Source organism: Centroberyx affinis, unplaced genomic scaffold (assembly GCF_046629955.1).
Source record: "Centroberyx affinis isolate AG114_WGS23_722 - 3 ecotype Tasmania unplaced genomic scaffold, CSIRO-AGI_Caff_v1 ptg004101l_1, whole genome shotgun sequence".
NCBI classification, from domain to species: Eukaryota; Metazoa; Chordata; class Actinopteri; order Beryciformes; family Berycidae; genus Centroberyx; species Centroberyx affinis.
Window position 1 is genome coordinate 124,954 of NW_027281880.1, and position 22,830 is coordinate 147,783.

Genomic DNA, 22,830 nt, shown 5'->3' on the forward strand with positions numbered 1-22,830 from the left:
TCACATGTACCTTTTGTTTTACACAACATACATTCACTATTATCACATATCAGGATTCGGATCATGTTGGTTCCACCTTGGGTCAATGCGACCAGGAGCCTTACACAAGAGTCACATGTGAAAACCCACATGTGAATTCAAAGCACATGCGCTTTTTGGTTAGCTTTCATATGTGAACATGTGAAATTTCCCATTGACATTTTCTCTCTGCGAATTTTCTCTTTGGGTGTGAAATCTAACGGTGAAAGGTGAAAATGTGAACAAAAAAGTTAACGTGGAAAAAAAAAAAAAAAAAAAGCACTTGAATTGAATTGTAAAATCATGTGACATCAGAATATAATGTGAGAAAGCTTGAAAAAGTCACATGTGAAAACCAACATGTGTCCAGAAAGCACATGTGCTATGTGGGTTTTCACATGTGACTTTTTTGTAAGGGAGTGATCGACAGGTGAAGGGTTTTTTTTTGGAAACATGGCCCACTTCAACATCACACGATGAACTCATAACCATAAGTCATATTTTGTGGTAAATTTGCCCAATATTGTATTTCATGCTTTAATGCTTTCCCCCCATTGAAGTGCTAACCAGAGCCGACCCCGCTTAACCTCCTCAGACTGAATGAGACAGGATGTGTTCAGGTTCTTTTTCACACTCTCTATAACCTTCATCTGTAGCAAATTACCCCGCCATCAAAGCCTTATATCCAGACTTAAAAAGGCAGACTGAGTGCCTTGACACTGCTTGACGCTTGCTGAAAAGGCTAAGAAGAAGACACCTTTCAAGTGCTGAAGAGAGAGAGAGAGAAGAGAGAGAGAGAGATGTTGATGTTCTTAAATTGATTTTCCGTGATGAAGAAGTAGCGTGGCAGCAGTGGGAGTTGACTCACCAGAACTCTGTTCTCCGTCTTGTCTCCTTTGATCTCCAGTTTGACTCTCTTCCTCAGCGACAGCTTCACCTTCCTCCCCACCGCGTCCCTCACACTCTCTATACAGACATGAGGAGAGAGGAGGAGAAAAGACATTCAGGAACTTTTGTCTGTCTCAGTGCAGCGGGCAGAGAATCGTCTCTGACAGCAGCTCAATGAAAAAAACAACTTAAAAACACAATTTTAGTTAAGTAATGCATTGTAAAATAGAGTGAAAATGCAAAAAGTGCAGTTTGCCTCTTACTGAGAAAAAAGAGGGAGACAAGAAGAGACGAGAAGAGGAGAAAAGAGGAGAGAAGAGATGAGAAGAGACGAGAACAGGAGAGGAGAGAAGAGGAGAGAAGAGGAGAGAAGAGAAGAGGAGGAGAGGGGAGGAGAGGAGAGGAGAGGAGAGAAGAGGAGAGGAGACAAGGAGAGAAGAGGAGAAAAGAGGAGAGAAGAGACGAGAAGAGACGAGGAGAGGAGAGGAGAAAAGAGGAGAGAAGAGAAGAGACGAGGAGAGGAGAGGAGAGGAGAGGAGAGAAGAGAAGAGACAAAAAGAGACGAGACGAGAAGAGGAGAGGAGAGGAGGGACGAGAAGAGAAGAGAAGAGAAGAGAAGAGAAGAGAAGAGAAGAGAAGAGAAGAGAAGAGAAGAGAAGAGAAGAGAAACGCATCATCACCAAGCTGCTTGTCACACATTACCAGGACTATTCCCTTCCACTGTGGGCTATTCCACACACAATCAAAGCCTGAACACAGACTCCCATCTCAATCAGAAAGCTCCAACTTGATTTAGCATTTCAACATTTTGACTTCCTCAGCAAAGCAAAGATCAGTGGATCTCCGACTGAACAAATGTGCCAGAGGGGGACTAACTGCCCGTATCCGCTGATTAGAAAAAAAAATATGTTTGATGAAAAATTAATCGATTCCAATCTGAACACACCACGAGGGAATCGCCTTTCTTCTGTAGCTTCCATTTCATTTTTCTCCTCCTGAATCCATCTTCTGAGGATTGCTTTCTTTGTGTCTGTGGCGAGACTTGAAACTGTCACCGGCACTTTCTGACACACACACACACACACACACACACACACACACACACACACACTCTGCCAGACAGACTAGCAGACAGACAAGATGTGTCTACATGGGCTCATACATGCTTAGCTGTACATATACTGTAGGTATATTCGCGTATAGGCTCAAAACACACACACACACACATATGCTGAGTGTGTGTTCCGCTCCTCAGATTGATTGTTCACACCCAGGAGAATCCTCCACAGCCGGGGGAACTGGCTTAGAGTGCAGAACTGGGTCAGCCGCCTTTTCACGCTACACACACACACACACACACCGAACAGTGCCTTATATACTCTGTGCACGTGAGTGTGTGTGAGACAGAGAGAGAGAGAGAGAGAGAGAGAGAGAGAGAGAGAGATTCCTAAAGCCTTCATAGAGCTCAAGCATTGGGAATTGATCACAGCACAAACAAAGAATGAAGTTGTTAGAATATTAGCAGAATATCCTCCTGCAGCATTTCTAAAAGTATAGATCAAGTCACCTAATATGTTACAAAGCCATTTCTGGTGGATTTCTGGATGTATCAATGAGACTGGGCATGTTCTGGTCCTGGGCAGAAAGAGGTGCTCTGCCTGGAGGACTAAGAGTAAGAATAAGAATTCCGGACGGACTCTGTTCATGTATCATTGAGACTGTGCCAGCGAATTCATGAGGAGTGGAAATGCGACTAGCCGGTTACCCTGTGGCTCGGATTTTAAGAGTCAAGACCAGAATACCGTTGAATTTGAACAGAGGCTAATGGGGAAGGTGTGGACACGGGAGACCAATGGCCTTGTAAAAGCTCGGGCAATCATTTCACGAGTCCATAAAGCCACTCTCCATTTCACTGACCCCCTGCAGCCACTCCTTGCTTTTCAGGTTTCAGCTTTGGGAGAGTTGTTCGTGTCAAAACACTGCTGATTTGAGCTGTCTAAGATCACGGGAATGACATATGTGAAATATGCTTCCTTGTGGATTTCATCCCTGGAAATGAATGGTATGAATATGAATGATTAGATATGGATATGAATCAGAATAATCAATGTATTCATGATGGATCATCACAATCCATCAGAATCAGTGACATCCTTTAAATCGCTTCTCAAAACATATCTTTTTAAAAAAAAAAAGCCTTTTATTAATTCTAGCACACCGTTTTATTGCCAACATGTCTTATTTGTTTTATTATCTTATCTGTCTTATTTGTTTTATTATTATTATTGTTATTGTCTCTATTGTTTTTATTCTATTCCATTTTATTTCTGTATTATTTTAATTGCCTGATTTTATTTGCCTAAGTCCTGCAACCATGTAAAGCACTTTGTAACTTTGTTTTGAAAAATGCTGTATAAATAAAGTTTATCATTATTATTATCATTATTATTATTATTATTATTATTATCATGGGAAATTGTGAAGTTGCTTTAGTCTCTTGGGACATGCTGACCTAATCACAGTAGAATAAATCCTTCTTGTGGTTTTACTGGGAGGGTTAGTCCACCGTACACGTATTTAACCCTCGTTATCGGGCCTCATCTATCAATATTTCTTTCTGTATGCAAAGAAATAAATAAAATGTTTCGTAGTATTTGATATTGCGCTGCCCTCTTCCTCTCTCTGACACTCCTTTCCTCCTTTTTCCTCTCCATTATTAAATCTCTCTCTCTCGGTATCTCGCTCTCTACCGCTCCCTCACACACTGGCTTTGTCATGAACACAGACATACCTGCGCAGACAGACAGAGACCGGCACACACACACACACACACATACACACACACACACAGTGTCAGGTGATAGGCATGGCAGCATCCTCAGCGTACCGAGGGAACAATGCATCTCTCTCTGCAGTGTTCAGACAATACAATACAATACAATCCCCCCCCCCCCCCCCCCCCCCCCCTCCCCCCCCCTCCTCCCTGTCTTCTCTGCTTTGACACAGCATGACACCACTAACTGCTGAAAAGTTAGGGCTTTCCCTGCCTGGTAAACTCTTCGGTGTGCCACCTAAGTGTTTTTTTTTTTTCTCCTTGTCACCTAAAGGAAAATGTGCATAATACAAGACATCATGCAATTTGTTTTTACCCTGGTCTTTAAAATATCTTAATTCTTCTACTGAATGTGTTCACGTAGCTCAATGTTCATTCCTGGAAAGCTGTTTTGTGATTTTTTTTTTTCCAGTTGCTGTTGTCGTCAGTATTACAACATGAATCCCATTTACAGAAAAAAATAAAGGAAATGTAATGCCCCTTGTTATATTTAAATATATCAACCACTGCCTCTAAGCAGGATGACCAGGAACCACATTGCTTTTTCCCCAGTGTCAAATACAAAACATTCACCAACTATGGTTCAGTCCATATGTGTGGATTACTGTGTGAGCAGTGAGTCAAATGCCTGTTAGTCCTGAGGTTAGGGACATTTGTTTAGGAGACAAGAGGTTTAAAAAATGAGAAGCTCTGGTTTCACTTGGAAGCTGAAGCATTATGGGTCAGGTTACGGACAGAAATAAAGCCTAGTCCAAGATAAACTAATTAATGATTCTTATGATTAAAAAGCCATTAGAAACCATGTATGAAGTGAGACATCTCTGTCATCAAAGTTTACTGGGCCTGGGCTTCATCTGATGAATCATGATGAGGAGAAACATCAACAATATCTACCTTTTAGAAAGGAAAGCATGGAGAGTGATTTCCATCTTGGTAACCCACATGTATTTATAATTGTATTATTTAGCAGGAAAAGATTAGTACAAGGACTTGGAGACAGACAGTTAGGATATACTTGTTGTTTGTGTTGAAGGATTTGCTTTTGTGTCCAGTTCTTCCTTAGTTTGATTTACATTGTAAATTCACAGTTAGATTTGTTGTTGAAACAAAACTATGATGAAAGGAAGATCCAAATAAACAATAAACAATAAGCGATAAAGGCATAAGATGAAGCTATGATGAAGCATGTTGACCGTGAATGAAGCTGTATCAGGTGGCCTCATGGTTCATTAAGATGTTGCCATTGCATTTCTTTCAGCATCCATGCAAATGGTCGCTCGACTCAATGCCCTTCATGACGATCGCCATGAAAGTATCAACTACATGTTTGCGAAAGTCCTGAATAAGGAGCAGTACCTTTATGCTGAAGCATCTAGTTTCTCTGGAGTGACTGCTGAGCTTGACTCTGCCCTGTCACCTAACATATGGGAGCCAACAGCCAGCACAGCTTCACCAGCATTCACCCTTCAAACGACTCCAAACTCATTGAGAGACTGAAGCTGCTTCAGCGCTCCCCCAATGGTTTTGACGGTGACTACCACCTGGAGGCAGTTGGAAAGAGATATCTCTATGCTCTCCCATGTGACACATCTGGATTTGTGGCTGACTGCTGCTCACCCTGTGGATCCACTCTGGGCTGCCTGGATGAGTGGGAGCCACTGGTCAAATCACACTTTGATGTGGAGAAGGAGGGATTTGGTGAGGAGCTCCTCTACGCTTCATCACATCTCTCTAGATTTGCAGTTGACTGCTCCCCATAGCATGGGCCGACTCGGCCAGCTTGACAAATGGGAACCTGTTGTTAACAGCACTGATTCTCATCTGATGCAGTTCCTCTCAGTCCTCCTAGAGGAGGAGGAGGAACTTGATCAAAAGCACATGAATGCTTCCTCATCAGCGAGTTCTACATTTGTGGCTGCCTGCACTGCACACCATGCCCCTACTCAAGATCATCTTGATGAATGGGAGCCAATCGTCAGAGCTGATTCTAAACTGATGCTGTTCCTCCAGGACTTGGAGAAGGAGGAAGAACAATGTCCTTTTATCATCAACAGGGAAATGTTCAGCTCTTGTATACATACTGAGGCCGCTGCTGAAAGCTCTGTCACCGTCCTGCATCAACCTGAATGTTGTGAGGGAACAAAAGTCACTGTCTTCTCTGCTGGACCTGACAGTAACTCCACCTCAGAGGAGGCTCTCTCCGTCTCTCTTGCTGAATACACCCTGATTCACCTGCTTAAAGAAGGATCAAGCGACCTGCTTCAGGAGCCCCAGGCTCCAGCCAGCCAGGTTGAGGTCAAAGCTCCACCAAGCCTTGTGGTTGAAACAGTAAAGGACACCAAGGATCTGTCCTGTCTGACCCAGGAAAAGACACTTCCACCCGTCCAGCTGGTCAAACCTACAGGACCTCAGAGTTCCAGTGCCAAACACGGCCTTTCGACAAATCCAAAAAAGAAGAAGCATGGCTTCTTTTCTTGGCTATCCTGCATATTCCAGAGGAAGAACAAGAAATCTGCTGACAACATGGCTGCAACAGCAGAGACGCCACTCAACCAGACCTGCCAGACAGAAGCAGATGAGCCAAAGCCCTGCTTGAACACCCTCTCATCTGCAGTGCACTTCTGAACTCCTGTATCTTCCTATCCACTTTACACAAATCAATAACTGAATCATATAATTTGAATACATTTATTTGCACACTACTGTTACAGTGTCTTTGCACATTTCTTAAAAACACACCTTAAAATAATAACAATATAATCAATATTTATTCTAAACGTGGCTGTTTTTTCACTGATCGTTTTTTAATGTGCCACTTGTTTTCTGTAAAAGAAAAAGACAAAAACACATCAAAATAAAGCGTTACCATAATTTCTGTATCAGCAAAACTACAATCTTGCGAGAATTTGCCTAAAGGCAAAAAGTAGGACTTGTTGTGACAGTTGCATCTGTATGCATCACCATGCTGAAACTCCCTGTACGTGCAGGATGCCAAGAGTGACAGTGCATGATGCTGAATCACCAACACCAGTGAATGTTCCACACAATGACTGGCTTTATACATTATACTCATCTAGACAACAGCACATGACATGGAATCATGATCAACTATGCCAAATGGCTTACGTAAAGTGGGGCAAGTTGGGCAATTGAGTTAACTAGTGGATTGGTGGGTAAAGAATCAGGACAATCCCCCATGAGAGGGGATGAAGATGTGGGGCTTAGGTGAGAGAACTTGCTTATTGAAGGCCTGAGAGGAAGTAGGATCATTAGAAATCTCCCCTGCAGCTTGTCGTCCTTGGCAGACATCGATCCACACTGAGAAAAACACACTAGTGGGATACACACACGTGTCACCTGCTCTTACATTCCCATCCAATGCACATAAAGCTGGTAGCACTGTTAGAGAGTTTGCTGTATCTAGGGATATATCGAAATTCAATGTATCACGTGTTGTTTACATTCTAGCAAGTCAATGTCATCGCTAGAAAGATGCGTGGCTCAGATATTATAACAGAATTCTGCACAGTCAGACTTTGTTGTCATTGAACTCTTATTTATTACATCATATCATGGTTGTATTGAATCATGAACCTCATATCACGCATCGAATCGTATCGTGAGATAAGCATAGCGTCAAATCCCTGGCTGTATCTCATGATTAGCAGGATGGCCTGTGTGTATCTATACCAGTGGTTCTCAACATGGGGTCCGGGGACCACCAGGGGTCCTTGACAGAGTTGCAGGGGGTCCCCAGCAAATTGATGTATTGTTAAACTTCAGAATTATTTAATTTACAAGAAGTTAACACAATTAGAGAACGTAGAAGAATGACTGTTTTGATCATAGTTTCACTGTTATCTCTCTACCTACAATACAGATAGTCATGGGATTCTGGACAAAATCATATCTCACAATAAAAATATTCTCAGATTTGGATTCGAGACAAAATCTCATCAAATGGGGGTCCGTAGCCCTAATGTGGACTAAATTAGGGGTCCTTGATATGAAAAAGATTGAGAATCACTGATCTATACCATTAGTATGCCAAGCTTTTACTATAAGGTAGGTGACTAGATTTTCCACTTATTCTGCAAACTTCAGAAAAAAAGCTGAATGGCCAGTTTCCCAAGTTATGGACAACAATGTCCACCACATTAAGGTCGATACGTTACAATACGATACAATACTCTTTAATATCAAGGGGGCTGACATCCCCGCAGAAACATACTTCTGTCCTCTTGACTTCTGATCCTTCCTTACTGTAACCAAGCGTTCCAAAAACTGATCTGATAAGTAACCAAAGTACAAGGGTTGAGTGAGGAGCATGGCTATGGATGATAAGGATACAGATGATAACATGAAAACAGTTTGATAGAGTGAACGAGTGACTGGCTGGCTGAAATGTTTGGCGACTCAGTGAGTGAATGCATGACCACATGACTATATGGCTTAGTGAATAAGTGACTGAGTGGATGAATTGATCATTTGCCTCTGAGCCTCATCTATGCATGTTATGCCTCTTATCAGGAAGATGTGTAGCCAGAAGATTGCTGTGTGCCAGAGAGAGAGAGAGAGAGAGAGAGAGAGAGAGAGAGAGAGAGAAACTGCTTGTTCTTGTCCAACATTGCACTGAGGTGTCACAAGCTGAGCTACTTCGCCACACAAAGAGACCGCGAGCTAGAGCCAAATAACCTGTTTCTGGACTCTAAAGCTGTGTCTACAATCGGGGCAAATAAGCCAAAAGAAACACGAGAGCACATGAAATCTCCCGGCTAGAGGTTTGAACGAGGATCTTACAGTCTACAAAGGCTGGCATTGGGGGCAGACTGTGGGACAAAAACCATGTAAGGGCAATGGGATGACACACTGACTGCTCACATCTAAACTATTTGTTTCTGTCTGACAGAGAAACTGACTGAATCCCACATAACATTCACACTACAGGCACAGATTTATTTATTTATTTATTTTTTTATCAAGATCACCAACAATAGAACAGCTTCTGGCTTTTGCTGCATCTTCCACATGAATAATCTCACTCGAGCTGTCTGGAGAAATAGTCTATTTATACTCAAAGCATTGTCTATTCAGGCTATTCCACCCTTATAGGAAAAAGAGCTATAGTAATGTATAGTATGATAATTTATAGAGGGATACTATACAAATATCACAGCCAAATTCTATGTCCCTATAGGAATATTGCTGGGATAGTATACTGATACCATAGGAGATCATAAATAAGTACAACACAGCCATAAAGTACCATAAGATGACTGCAAACTCGCCATTGAGAACCACAGACACACTCCAAAGTCCATGTAAGGAATATTATAGGAATATTATCATGTATTATCATGATTTCAGTAGGGACACATGGGGCTGCAAACGAGCCGCGTCTATTCTTACCCAGAAGCTCTTTGGGGACGTCTGACACTTCCTCGCTCATTTTGTCCGGAGCGTGTGGACGAAGATAATAATCCCAACAAAAAAAAAAACAATGAGAAGAGCACAGTCACCGCATCGAATGATAAAAGAGGGAACAGAGAGCGAGAGGGGGGGGGGAGAGAAGTGTCAGGTGCCTGCCGCCGCAGCCGCCGCCCGGTGCGTTTCTCCCGGTTACATGCTCCTCTCTCCCCGCGGTGTCCGGACAATGTATCCGCGTTGATCTGGGCGCATCTCTCTGCGGTTCAAACGCTCCCTGGTCGGGTCTCGGTTGTTTTTTGTAGGGTAGAAAACGCCGCTAGAATCCTCGTAAAATCATGTTGAAGCCCGCTGGACGCTGCACTCGTGCGGGAGGGAAAAAAAAACAGACCACCGTACACATTCATCCTCTTCCCTCCCTCCCTCCCTCCAGTTGCTCTACCGTAAAGCTTGTCGGTGATAGCAGCCAATAGTGGAGACCGGGGGCCCCTCCCCGCTCGGTGATGCGACAGCCAGGGAGCCGATGCGATGCGCGGAGCGGCGTGGCGTGGCAGGAGGGGTGGGGAGGTGGGGGGCGGTGGTAGTGGTGGTGGAGGCTGCCGGGCCCGGCTGGCTACACCAGCGGTGCTCAAACTGGGGTCCGCGGACCGCCAGGGGTCCGTGAGGGGGGTCCCGAGGGGTCCCACCAACCCCATGTGCTTATCAATTATGCTAATGCAGTACAGTTCTTCTATATTGTAGGCCTATTGGGTGTATATAAAAATAACAGCAGAACTATATTGATACTATAGGCTAATGATAGAAAAATATCCATGTCCCTATAGAAATATTGTGAGAATATTGGGCTTTAGTGATACTATAAATGATGTAGGCTAATCACACTTGTTTCAAAGCGTTTTAACATCTTACTTGATGGACTATAAGCTATTGAGACAAGTCAATTTATTTAACTTCACTGATATGGTTTTGTCTTTTTGCATTTTAAAATAATACATTTTCAATACATGATTAAATCAACTGTCAAGATGTTTTTGCAGTCTGCTGTGACTGGAGGATTTAAGAGGGACGGTGGCGACATCTAGTGGTGGTGTTGTGACATTGCAGGCAGCTAGGCCACCACCTTTTTAGTCACTGCTGTTTTGGGATTTTTAGATGAGAAGCACCTCATGAATCCAGATAGCAACTCATTCACATATTAATTGAAAACATTTCAGTTTCACATAATTCAGTCTGGCAGAACTTAATTTATTCTCAGGAATAACATCTCCATATCTACCATCTACCATCATGTATAAGTACATGTTACATTCGGGTAAACAATGCTGACACATTTGCTCACTTCTCAATTACTTGTTTAGCAGAATTTTTTTCTTTCTTTTTCATTTTCTTTCATCTTTCCCAGGTTTGGGCTATTAAAATCACACGTACACCTCTGGAAGATACACAAACTACTTTTTGAGGCAATACAGTCTTGCCTGCAATCATAATTAACAGTATTTTTCAGCATATTTTGGTCATTAAAACACACATTTCTTATCTACATTGACTTGTACCATTTGATAATCAACATATCCCTGCTCAAGTTATATTGTCCATCACCACTGCCTGTAAAAGTTGCCCGTGTGTCAGTGGCATAGTGGTCATAAGAATGGTAACACACTAGGCAAACTTTTGGGTCAATGTATAAAGGCAGTTCCATCAACAGGCAACAACATGCAAAATATATTATGAAACATATTCAAGTGGTTCTTGTCAACAATGTCTTCCTATGTGATTAAAGCAACAATGTCAAAAGTTGCCATGTGTATCACAGCTATGAGAGATGACTATATAGTGGGGGGGCCAATGTAACATTAAATTGGCAGTTGGATTTGCGTGTTAATTTTTGGCAACCATAATAAATGCATTCTTTAGGTTGTAAGGAAGTGTAAAAAACATGTCAGCATTTTTTCTATTGACCTTCAGTGACCTTGACCCGATGACAGCTGAAATGTTGTTTTCGCGAAATAAATCCTTTATCGCGATTGGCACCTAGCATATTAAACTGAAAGAGTATGACAATGATACACTGCATACTTTAACTTTATTTTTTATTGCACTTATACATTTTCAGGTCCATGATTTTCTTTTTTCCAGGTCATTTCTCATTGTAGTATGCCAATGTATTCAGATACAAAGATCCGCAATCTGCACACTGAAACAAAACTGACTAAGATGTTTTCTTTCTTGTCTTCAGGTATAGGTCAATGCTGATAGCAATGAAATGCATATATACTGTGTAACTGATAGTTAAGGCCTTAGAGATAAGAATTACACATCTGCACTTACGGTAGGGGACCCATAAACGTTGTGTTTTGCGAACTCGTGATCCCATGGTGTAGAGAGCAGCAGAAAGATGGAGGAAGTTGCCACAAAGAAACATAGACAAGAAGCTGATTTCAGACTTTGTCGGACCGTGTATTCTCCACTGCAGTATGTGAAGCAGCCATGGAAGACATAATGGCAAAAACAACAGAAAGCAGTATTCGCCAGCTGTTTGACAGTGCCTCTGTTCTCCGAAGCGCCATTGCTGGTCAAACCAAGCACCCTTAGACATTTGAAGGAGAACTTACAACTGACGATGCTGAAAAGAACATACCTAAAGCACTGTATGCCTTCATCCACTGGCTTCCAGCCAGGACCAGCAACAAGCATCTAGGCAGTTTGTTTTTTAGATCCCATATGGTATAAAACAGGATTTCCCTTGCCTCTTTGATTATAAAGGAGTTGGATGTGCTATCTAAACACGTGAAATTAACGTGAAGGTATCAAAACGCACGGTCGGCAACTAAATCCACACAATCCATATTAGAAAAGCGAGCCTCTAAACGAGCCGTTTGGACTTCCGTAACTTTGTGGCGTCACAAAGGTTCGCTCATTATCATTTTTGGAAGAAATAGGCTCAGAGAGATGCTGGAAAATGAACGTGTAAAAATGGATTGAGAGTGTTTTTGGTACATGACACCACACACACAGCTTTTAATGGACCTCAAGACAGAAAATATACACTGGAAAGTGTAGAATATGGGAACTTTAACCATCAGCCAAAAAACATTATGTATTGCTGTAAGTCAAAGCAACACGATTCCCCATTCTGACATTGCCTGGAATGGCCACAAGTTCTTGCAATTGGAATTGCAGTGCACCAGTCTACCAGAAGTAAGAAACTTCTTGAATTCCTACATGGCTTTGGTCTGTCTGTAGACTACACTCGGATCCTGAGACTGGAGACTCAGCTGGCTAACTCTGTTATTGAGTCAACAAGAGAACAGGGAGCATACCTGCCAACAATCATTCGCGAGGGGGCATCCATCTTCTTTGCAGTTGATACCCTCCATGCTACAGCCATTGTCCCCTATCAATATCAGGAACATTGCACACTGACAAGCAGAACCCAGTAGTGCATGCAGTACTACTACTGGCATCACAAAGGCTGCAGCATTACCTGGCTTCCACACTTTTACTGGAGCTGACCAGACTGGCCGGTTTGCATGCAAAGGAAAGCTGACCTGTTGGCAGGCACTAAGCAGGTGTCCAGTTGAGGTGGCGTCTGCGTTTGCTGCCCTGGGAACCTGGGACACAGAAGGCGCCACTGAGGCATTTGTATGCTAGCTGTATGAGCCTGGTACTACTGTGGTTGATGTTGGTGAATTCAGATGGACACTGTTTTCCAAGAAGCAACTACAAGCTCAGAAATTGCCACCAACACAAGGAGATTTACATGAAGCATTTGCTCGCACACACTTCCAGGCCATGGTGTGGCATCAGGACCAAGTGCCTGAGCTGCCACCAGCAACTGGATACGGATGGAAGACAGAGGGGGATCGACTAGTGCCCATCCCAACAAAGGATCCTCCCGCTCCAGCATCCATTACACATCTGATCAAATGTGGCTGCAAGAAGAGCAACTGCCAAGATTCAAGATTCAAGATTTTATTGCCATTTGCTCAGGTACAGGTGTACAAGGGCATTGGAATTCTTGTGCAGATCTCTCAGTCAAGTATGCATGTAAAAACAACAAAAGAATACTAATAAAAGATACACATAGTAATAAATATATTAATATTGATATAGTAAAAAAAAAAAAAGCCCAACTGTTCATGCAGATCTCAGAATCTCAACTGCTCTGAGATGTGTGTGTGTGGGGCAGATGAAGATGTGTGTGACAATGTCAGTCAGGAACATCTCTTGGGGATTGATGAGGACGACGATGATCCTTCAATATAACAATTAACACTGACACTGCTATGTGTATGTTCATCTTATCGTTCTGTAGATACAAACTTGTACCCACGTATCAGTGTAACATGTTCAAGAATTATTTACAACTTTGTATTCTCTATATATGTTCAGATAGAGTGATCACATAGATTATCAATTGTCAAAGAGATGACTTGAAAATATTTGATAATTGTGATGTAAAAATATGATGAATATATAAGATGAATCCGCTTTTTCGCTCATAGCATTGCTGGGACACTGTGATGATCTGGTTGTATTGCTATAATTGCTAAATATTTATTTTGGTTGTTCTAAATATGTGCATTTACCATGGGCCTTTGGATGTTTTATAACTAAAGGTAATAATACTGTCTGTTTGTTTATATTTAAATAAATGTAATTCATTTAATAACAAAAAAAATAAAATATATATATACATATATATATATATATAACATGAATGACTCATTAGCATGTGACGCATTTACCAAAATCAATTATTACTTGAGTACAATGCAAGTCTGAATCTTTCAGATTCAGATTCAGATTCAGATTCATTCTTTATTGTCCTCTATAGAGGAAATTTGCTAAACACAGTCTGTACACAATCGAACACTCAAAACAAGTAACAAACAGGGTATAAACAAACAAGAACATCACAACAACAACAACACAAGTCTGTTTACAGTGTGCCCAGGCTATTTAAGGCACTGATCGCAGAGGGCACAAAACTCCTCCCAAAGTTTTTTTGCAGAGTGGTTGTCTGTATCTACGGCCAGAGGGGAGGAGGGTGAAGCGTGGGTTGAGGGCGGGGCAGGGGTCGTGTGCTATGGTCAGTGCTCTGCGAGTGGTGGCAGTGTCAATGAGGGCTGACAGGTTGAGAGTGGAGAGGCCAATTATTTTAGAAGATATGTTAGTGATTTTCAGGAGCTTGTTTCTATTGGTGAGGGTGAGCATGGTGAAACAGCAGGTGGCGCAGTACAGGAGGATTGGTTCAATAATGCTTCGGTACAGAAGGAGCAGGACGTGGGGTTTGACTGAGAGAGCGCTACGTTTGCGGATGGCAGAAAGTCTTTGTTGGCAGCGTTTGTGGATGTCTGTGATGTGGTGATCAAAGCTCAGTTTATTGTCCAGGATGATACCGAGGTACTTAAAGCACTTCACCATCTCCACTGGCTGGCTGTTGATGGAAATGGAGCAATGCGGGGTGGTGAGTTTATTGCGGGTGTCAAAGATGAGCTCCTTCGTCTTGGTGACGTTGAGGAGGAGGTGACTGTCTGTGCACCACTGGGTGAAGTGGGCAACAGATTGTTGGTAGGCTGTGACTGAGTCCCTGTCTGTGAGGAGGGCGAGTATGGCTGTGTCATCAGAATATTTGAAGTATTTTGTGATGGGGGAGGGGCTAAGACAGTCATTGGTGTAGAGTGTGTATAGAAAGGGACTCAGAACACAGCCTTGGGGGGCTTCAGTGTTGATGGTGATGATGGGGGATGTAGTGGTACCCATCCTGACTGCCTGGGGTCTGTCACTGAGGAAACTGTGAATCCAACGGATGAGCAGAGGTGAAACGTGGAGATGATGGAGTTTGCTGATCATCAGATGCCGTTGAATGGTATTAAAGGCGGAGCTAAAATCTATGAAGAGCATCCTGGCATAGTGGCCAGGGGAGTCCAGGTGTTGGAGGAGGGTGTGAAGGAGGCATGCCACCGCATCCTCTGTCCCACTTTTGGCGAACTGGTAGGAATCCAGCTGTGGGCTAACAACTGGGAGGATGGTATTCAGTACCAGTTTCTCGAAGCATTTTGCAATGATGGAGGTGCGAGGTGCGATGAGAGGGGTGAGTGCGATGAGAGGGGTGAGCGCTATTGGTCTGTAGTGATTCAGTTCAGAGGGGTGGCGTTTCTTGGGGACAGGAATGATGGTAGATGTTTTCCAGAGGGTGGGGACGGTTGCAGTCTGGAGCGACTTACTGAAGATAGAGTGGAGAACAAGGGAGAGCTCCAAGGCACAGCTCTTAAGCAGCCTTCCTGTGATCCCATCTGGGCCGGGGGCCTTGCCAGCTTTGCACCTCATGAGCTGATGGTAGACGTCCTCTTCTGTGAAAGGGATAGAGTGTGACTGCTCAGGGGTGGGTAGGCTCCCAAGCAATCTTTCACGCTCAGTGGAGCAGTTGAGAGTGTCAAACCTGGCATAGAAATTGTTCGGGTCTCTAGTGAACGAGGTGGGGTCGGTGGGTGTAGGAGTGCTGGTTTTTGAGGTGGACCCGGTGAGTGTTCTCACCTTCTGAAAGGCCCGCCTGGTATTCATGCTGCTAAAGTCCTGTTCTAATTTGTCCTTATATGCGAGTTTTGCTTTCTTGATTTCATTTTTCATAGAGGGGTTAATGGCTCTGAGGGAAAGCCAGTCCTTGTGATGGAATGCTTACTGTTTTTCCTTAAGCCTAAGTTTTATTTGAGGAGTCATCCATGGTCTGGAGTTGGGGTATTTTTTAACAGTTTTGGCTGGGATGGTAGTCGCCATGCAAAACTTGATGTAATTTGTGATTATCTCAACTCTCGCATTCAGATTGCCGTCAAAAATACTCCAGTCGATGCACGTGAGGGACCCCTGTAGCTGTGCAGTTGCGTCCTCTGACCACCGGTTGACGCTGTAGGTGAGTGGTTTATGGCGTTTCAGTACTGGCGTGTATTGCGGAAGCAGGAAGACAATGTTATGGTCCGCGGAGCCCAGCGGTGGCTGCACACGAGCGGTGTAAGCATTGTGTATGTTCCCATAACACATAAACATTGTCTTTCCTTGTAGGGATATCGACATACTGTTTAAAGGACGGGAGAACACTGTCCAGCCTGCAGCTGTTAAAATCCCCTTTTTTCAGAATCCTAAAATGTCTAATTTCGTCCAATTTAGTACAGGAATAGATGCTACAAACGTAAAAAAAAAAAAAAAAAAAACCTTTTGTAATTCATCTAGTTTACTTGTTCACTCAAAAATAATACCTGTAAACAATATTATTCATAATTTAATGTGACATAAAGGGTTATGTATGTTTTCTTTTCAAAACACTTTTGTTTCTTGTGTCACAACTAAAGTGCCACGTGCCAATTTGGGGTACAATACTAAGTATTCAAAAAAAGTACAAGCAACTAGTTAGAAACTAGAAATAACCGCCTCGCGGTTATATGCCTCCGCCAACAAGTCAGGTTGCAGTTTACATCCATGTTTGTCCAGACTTTGAAGGAATTTAATAAAAGATATTAAGTGTATTTTTTGGCGAAATGGAAGTTATCACTATATTGACATGTATGATTCCAGTGAGTAATTTCCAGTGAGAAACATGCTGTCTTCACTTAGACTACTTTTATAGAGGAGTACAGAGGACTGATAGAGAGCTTTGTCACATGGTACAATGACAATCACCTGAAGCTCAATATCAGCAAAACCAATGAGCTTCTGGTGGAATACCAGAGGAACAGGAGGCCCCCTGTCCTGGTTGTCATCCAGGGAGAGGAAGTGAAGAGGGTGGACTCATACAAGTATCTTGGGGTCCAAATCATTAAAAAAACTGGACTGGACTCACAACACTGAAGCCCTCTTCAGGAAGGGACAGAGCAGACTGTTCTTCCTGAGGAACTCAGATCCTTCAGTGTGTGCTACAGGCTCCAACAGATTTTCTCTCAGTCTGTAGTAGCCAGTGCTCTGTTCTTGGCGGTGGTGTGCTGGGGTGGTGGCATCAAGGCTTGGAGGTCAGCAGTCTCAACAAGCTGTTAGTCTATGAATCAGTCTTTTCAACAGGTTTTTTTTTTTCTTTCTAAAAGCCCGACAATGTCCAAACATCTTACAATACAAGCTGCGCTTGCCATAAAATAAATAATTATGCGTAGGTTAGGCTGTAGTCTATGTGGTTAGGGACATCCAAGCAAAGGGTTAATGCGCCTTCCCCTTAAATAATATTTTTTATTAAGGATCTAATGGTCGTTGTTAACGGATGTTTGCGCAAAATACTATGTTAATATGTGTAGACTATGTAACTATGTAACTATGACTATGTTAGTTGCTGTTAATTGTTATCTAGATTGCGCTGGATCAGTGTATGCTAAAGCCATATGATTTGTTTGTCTGCCTGGATCTTGCCATCTTGGCAAAGCTAATTGATTTGATTTGATTTATTTGACATACCAAAAACAAATATATATAAAATGTCATACACTGCGACAAATACGACAGACAAATTAGCCAACCAATACAGTTTTGTCATTTTTTTATTTGCAAATTAAATTAGAAAACTGTACAGTCATGTACCTGAACATGTTAAAAGACATACATGTGTGTTCAATTTGGCCTCCGGCCACGGCTGTCGCCGGTGCGGAGCATAAAAATGGCAACATGGTTTTTCTACAAGGTAAAACATCTCAAAGGGCAATTCATGTAGTCGCCAAAAATTAACATTCAAAACCAACAGGAAATCATTGGCCCCCCCACTAATACTGTAAATATTGAGAAAGAGAGTTAGGCTATATTCCTACATGCACACTACTTGGACTACACCACTTCCTTCAGGGTACGTCGGGGTATTTAGTTACACTCCGCTTCCTACACTGCGGGGCGTGTTGCCGAATCTCCCCGAGTCTTCTCTCCAGTTTGTCTGCCAGGCAGCTGAGCTGCGAGTCCCTCAGCATCTGCGGGAGTCTCCTCAGCTGGTCCCCCGGAGCCTGGGCCAGCCACGCTCTGATCTGGCCCAGGAGGGGGCCTCTCTGTACGGGCAGGTGCCTCCCCTCTCCTGCCGTCTGGATGTACCTGGTGGAGGGAGACAATGTGTATTTATGAATGGCGAGGCGGAGGAGAGGAAGGTAAGAAGAGGACGGGAGGGAAGAGGTGACCCCCAGATGGATGGATGTGTCAGAAAGTGAGCCTACCTGGTGACAAATTTATTCATTTTCGTCGCACGCATCTTGTGAAGAGCAAAGAATCCTGGGAGGAACGTCCTGAGCACCTTCACGTCACCTGAGGAAAGGAGCAAACAACGTGAGTTTGGAGTCCTAACTTGGTATTTTATCATGCTGTTGGAGTGTGCATGTGTCACCTATGTGTATGTTATGAACTGTTTTCCTGTGGATATTTTAGTGTGAATTTGAATATGGACTGAGCCATGTAGGCTATAGATTAGAATTGATATTCTGCCCAGAGACTGTTTGGGGGTTGCTGTGGGTTTTCTCCCTTCTATCTCTTGGTCCCTCCCTTACTTTAATGAGTAGATGAGCTACACCTGTGAGCGAGCTGGAGTAGAGCTATTGGCTGAGAGCAACGAGACCCGGTTTTTTCTATGACTGTGGTGGGGAGCGAGGGCAGGCAGCAGGTGGAAGGACGACAGCAGATCGGGTCGGAGAAAGAGGCAGTTCTTGGAGCGGGGACGGGAACAACGCTCTCTAATCCGTCAAAAAAGGGACGGTCGTTTCCTGACTCATTGTCACCGGCGGAGCACGCACCGCTCAGCCGTCGTCCACAGAAGACTGGACCTGGGAGCGGGGACGTGCATGCGCTCGGGGCATATGGAGGCTTGGACCAGACAGACGCTGGGACAAAGACCGCCAGTGGTAGAGAGACTGTTTTTTTTGTTTTTTGTCTCGGTCGGGTGGCGACAGACTTATTTTATTATTTCCTTTATGTGTAGTCTAGCTCGGATGGCAAGGAAGGTGGTAGGTAGGCAGACATCTTGAGTTCGCAGAGGTGCATATTTACAGTGTTTGCCATTACACGTGTAACTCAGGCCAAATAACAAAAAAAATACAAGAAAATGATCTCGGAAATCATAATAAATCAAACAAACGGCACGTGTTTGTGGCAGCACGGCCTCACCTCTCCCCCAGGAGCACAAACCCTTCTGAATTTATAGGGTGTTCAATTCACACCCAGACTAATTCAGCCAGTACCATAACAGACAAAGGTTGACCTCCACAGTAACCCTAATACAAGGAAATCAAACAACATTCTTGACTCATTTACAAGCTCATTTACATTACTAAATGGCTCATTAAAGGTAAGTAATCTTAACATCACTTTTAGAATGCCTTAAACAAACCAAAGAAACATTCCTACAAAAAAAGAAAACCCTTCCACTTGGTCTGGCCCAGTGATGTCAGCATGACATCACCAATACCATAAAATCAGGAAATGCTTGGCGGGCCCTTCCCAAACAGTAGTCCTGCATGGTGGGTCTGAACAAAGGAACAAACTATGTAAGTATGAACAAAGGAACAAACAATTAAACAATATTCCAACCTGCAACATAATAAAGGTAACTGAAACGAACTTATGGTTGTGTGTTTACTTTAACTTACTCTGCTTTGATGTGAACTGTAACAGAATGCTACCACAAACAAACCCGGGATAGTAAGTGATGCAATGTTACAAAAGCAATAGTAAATTATAACCACATGAACACATACAGAAATAAGCTGGTGTACTGTATAAGATGACTATGTAAAGGATAAGTGGTGAGTAGAGGAGAGTTCTCACCCACTTTGTCACATTATGGTAGACTGGGGATGCGGGTTATTGGTTGGGCCTCGCTCATGGGACATTTGGACTGACATGCTAAGGGTGGGGCGGTTACTGCCGTTATGCTTTTGCATTTGAGTTGACACCACAGAAAAGGATAAAGCGATGTGCCTTTGCCTTTTTGCTTTTAGTTTCAGTCCAGAAGAGAAGTAAGTAGCCAACTGCGGAGGTGTGAACAGGACATGACCTGACTTCCGGACAGGACGGAGCTCCACTTCAGAGTAAAAGCCTTACATTACTGGTCTTAACTTTTTTTGTATGACCGGTTTGAATAAGCTAACGTTTTTTTTTTTTAGCTTCACCCCGCTTGCTTTAATGTAAAGTAGCCCTAGCTAATGTTAGCCTAGACAGGTAACAAGCTAGTGGTAGTTATATTACGACCAGACGTCAAGGAGCAAGCCAAGCACAACAAACTGGAATAGATTAGGATGAAGACCACAATGGCTTTGATTCACATCATTTTTAACAAACAAAGGATGACATGAGGATGACATGGCAAGAAACTGAGTGGAAACCACAACTCAGCAAGTCAAGGTCAACAGGACAAACCAAGCTGTTTAAATAGTAATGTATAGGACTAGGTAGATTTTGTTTTACTCTTGTTTATCTGTTACAGAATGTTATAATCTTTATTTGTAGAGATGCCAGTTAAAACACTGAGCCAGTGACTTGGATTTGTGTGGTTGGACTATCATTTTGTTATTTGTAAGAAATCTTTGTTTATAAGAAACTGATCCCTGACATTAATACAAATTAATAGGGTACATTTACTGAAGGCTGTGCCCATGGTACTGTGTGAGTTATTTTTTAAACTTGAGTGTATTCTTGAAACAATTTACTGTCTAGCACACAAGCTGACCTTGACTCATGACTAGATATTTCTTCTATTTAGGCCCACATGGCTCTACTGTTGACTTTAACTGACATAAATAATATGGCCCTTTAATAATTCCACACTTTTACAGAAGGAATTACATTGCTTTGCCTGTATACTGGGTGCTGTATGGCAACTAGGGCTCAGCAACAATCCAGTCTACTGGAAAGAGGAAATTCATTAAAAAAAAAAAAGTAAAGATTTAAGAAGTCATCACAGTGCTAGAGCTTTTTTTTTAATCCCAAGGGGGGATTTTAGATTTTCATCATGGCCCAACAAAATACACAAATGGAAAAAAGGAGCAAAATCCTAACGAATAATAACGCAAAATTAATCAATTAATTGCTGTCTGGTCCGCTGAGTCTCTCACAGCTGAAGCAGCATTAGAAAACTTCAGCCTGTTCCTGTTTATTTCCGTAATCACAAGTGTAAAACGTAAATGAATGGGAATATAACTGTTTGTTGAGGCTCTAGGTCAGTAAATGCACATCTGAACTGATTCAGTCTGACATACTGTGGTAAAACAACGAATAATCCATTTAATAAACTGGAGGGGAGTCAGGGGACACATCCAAGTGCACATGATTATGAGCCAGTTATGAGGCTGAATTGTTTTCACAGCACTAGAGAAATAAAACAAAAACAACTTTATTCTGATATAACCATGGTCTCCCAAGTAGACTACATTTTACATTTACGTTAAAAAGCAAGCTGTGAAACTTAAAACACTCGTTAGCATAACTTTGTCGTTATTCAAACCTACTTGCCGACAGATTTAATTGCCTCCCTTGTCTCTGCCATGCTCTGTTCGGACAGGAAGTAAGATTACCGTTTGGTTCAAACGGACAAACAATTAAAAAGTCAATACACAGATAGAGTGGGCTACAATACCTCCATCTCTAAGCTCCTCGCACGTGCCACACACGGCGTCGTGGAAGCTCGAGCCCCGGAGGAGGACCACCTCAGCGGTCGCATTGCATTCCCGATGCTGTACGAACGGCTCCAGCGCGGAGGAAGAGTCGGAGTAGAAGCCCTCAGCACACTTTTCACAAACCGTGTTCGTCCGCGACGTACCTGCGAGAGGAAAACGACGTTCATTGCGACTTTTTTTAACAACAACGTGTCAAGCTGCTACCGTGCCTCTCGAGAGCCCTGACTCACCTTTCGTTTTAACGCCGTGGCCGATCCCGCACTCCGAGTGTTTGATACAGAAGTCGGCGTCCGAGTAGTAGCCCTCCTTGCACCGGCAAACGCGGTTGCTGACCGGCGAGCACTCCGTCTCCACCTCCTCGTTCTCCCCGCAGGGCAGGTAGTTCCACAGCTCGGTGAAGTGGTCGGCTTTGCACGGCACACACTCGGTGGGCGTCGTGGCGGTGCAGTGCTTGACCGTGTGTGTGCCTGCCGGACACCTGGCGCAGGTGGGGAGCTGTCCGGATAGCGGGCCCCGGTGCTCGTAAATCGGGGGGGTCTCCACTACCCGGAGGAGACCCATGAGCAGGAACAGCACCAGTAAATGCAGCTATGGAGGGAACTTAGTCTGGTCACTGTTTTCATTTTTGTCTGTGTGTCTACTACTAGGCCTACTGCTGCTACTATTACTGTATTGCTACTGTATTATTTATATTTTATATATTATATGATTTTGTCTTTTTTGTGATATAAGAACTTTGTTTTTTCTGTTCTGTTTCATGTAAACAGTGTCTTATAAGACCATGTGGGCTGGGAACCAGAATTGTTGTATGACACTATAATAAAAACCAAGCAATCACTAATATTACTATTACTGCTGCTACTATTGCTACCACTGCTCCTACTACTATTAGGCCTACTGCTACTACAACTAGCCTGCTGCTACTACTACTACTACTACTACTACTACTACTACTATTACTACCAGGGTGCGATTTGTAAAAAAAAAAAAAAACAGAGGGGGAGATATTTTTGGAATGCATTTTTGTGGGTGATATTTTACACAAGG

General features: G+C 43.1%; 2 protein-coding genes across 2 annotated transcripts in view; both read right to left on the minus strand.

Annotated features, from left to right (window-relative positions):
- The window catches only part of LOC139663712 (F-actin-uncapping protein LRRC16A-like), a 123,146-nt gene extending 113,916 nt beyond the window's left edge, over window positions 1–9,230 (minus strand). The window contains exons 1-2 of the mRNA XM_071542430.1: window positions 9,149–9,230; window positions 887–984 (exon numbers count right to left, since the gene is read on the minus strand). Coding sequence (XP_071398531.1) covers window positions 887–984; window positions 9,149–9,188 — 138 coding nt within the window. The 5' untranslated portion in view covers window positions 9,189–9,230. The remainder of the gene's footprint in view (window positions 1–886; window positions 985–9,148) is intronic.
- An 8,714-nt stretch (window positions 9,231–17,944) lies between these two features.
- On the minus strand, window positions 17,945–22,344 carry LOC139663715 (tumor necrosis factor receptor superfamily member 6B-like). The gene is made up of 4 exons (XM_071542434.1): window positions 22,014–22,344; window positions 21,744–21,926; window positions 18,337–18,424; window positions 17,945–18,217 (listed from the first exon to the last, which is right to left on the minus strand). Exons 1-4 carry the CDS (start codon window positions 22,342–22,344, stop codon window positions 17,977–17,979), a joined length of 843 nt encoding a protein of 280 aa, XP_071398535.1. The 3' UTR covers window positions 17,945–17,976.
- Window positions 22,345–22,830: the final 486 nt, after the last annotated feature.

What these genes read in the sequence shown, in the direction of transcription:
- LOC139663715 (XM_071542434.1), bottom strand. Translation starts at nt 22,344, where the DNA reads ATGGGTCTCCTCCGGGTAGTGGAGACCCCCCCGATTTACGAGCACCGG. An exon ending in CCACGGCGTTAAAACGAAAG is followed by an intron (nt 21,927 to 22,013) that starts GTGAGTCAGGGC and finishes TTCCTCTCGCAG; the next exon opens with GTACGTCGCGGACGAACACG. An exon ending in CGAGGAGCTTAGAGATGGAG is followed by an intron (nt 18,425 to 21,743) that starts GTATTGTAGCCC and finishes TCCTTTCCTCAG; the next exon opens with GTGACGTGAAGGTGCTCAGG.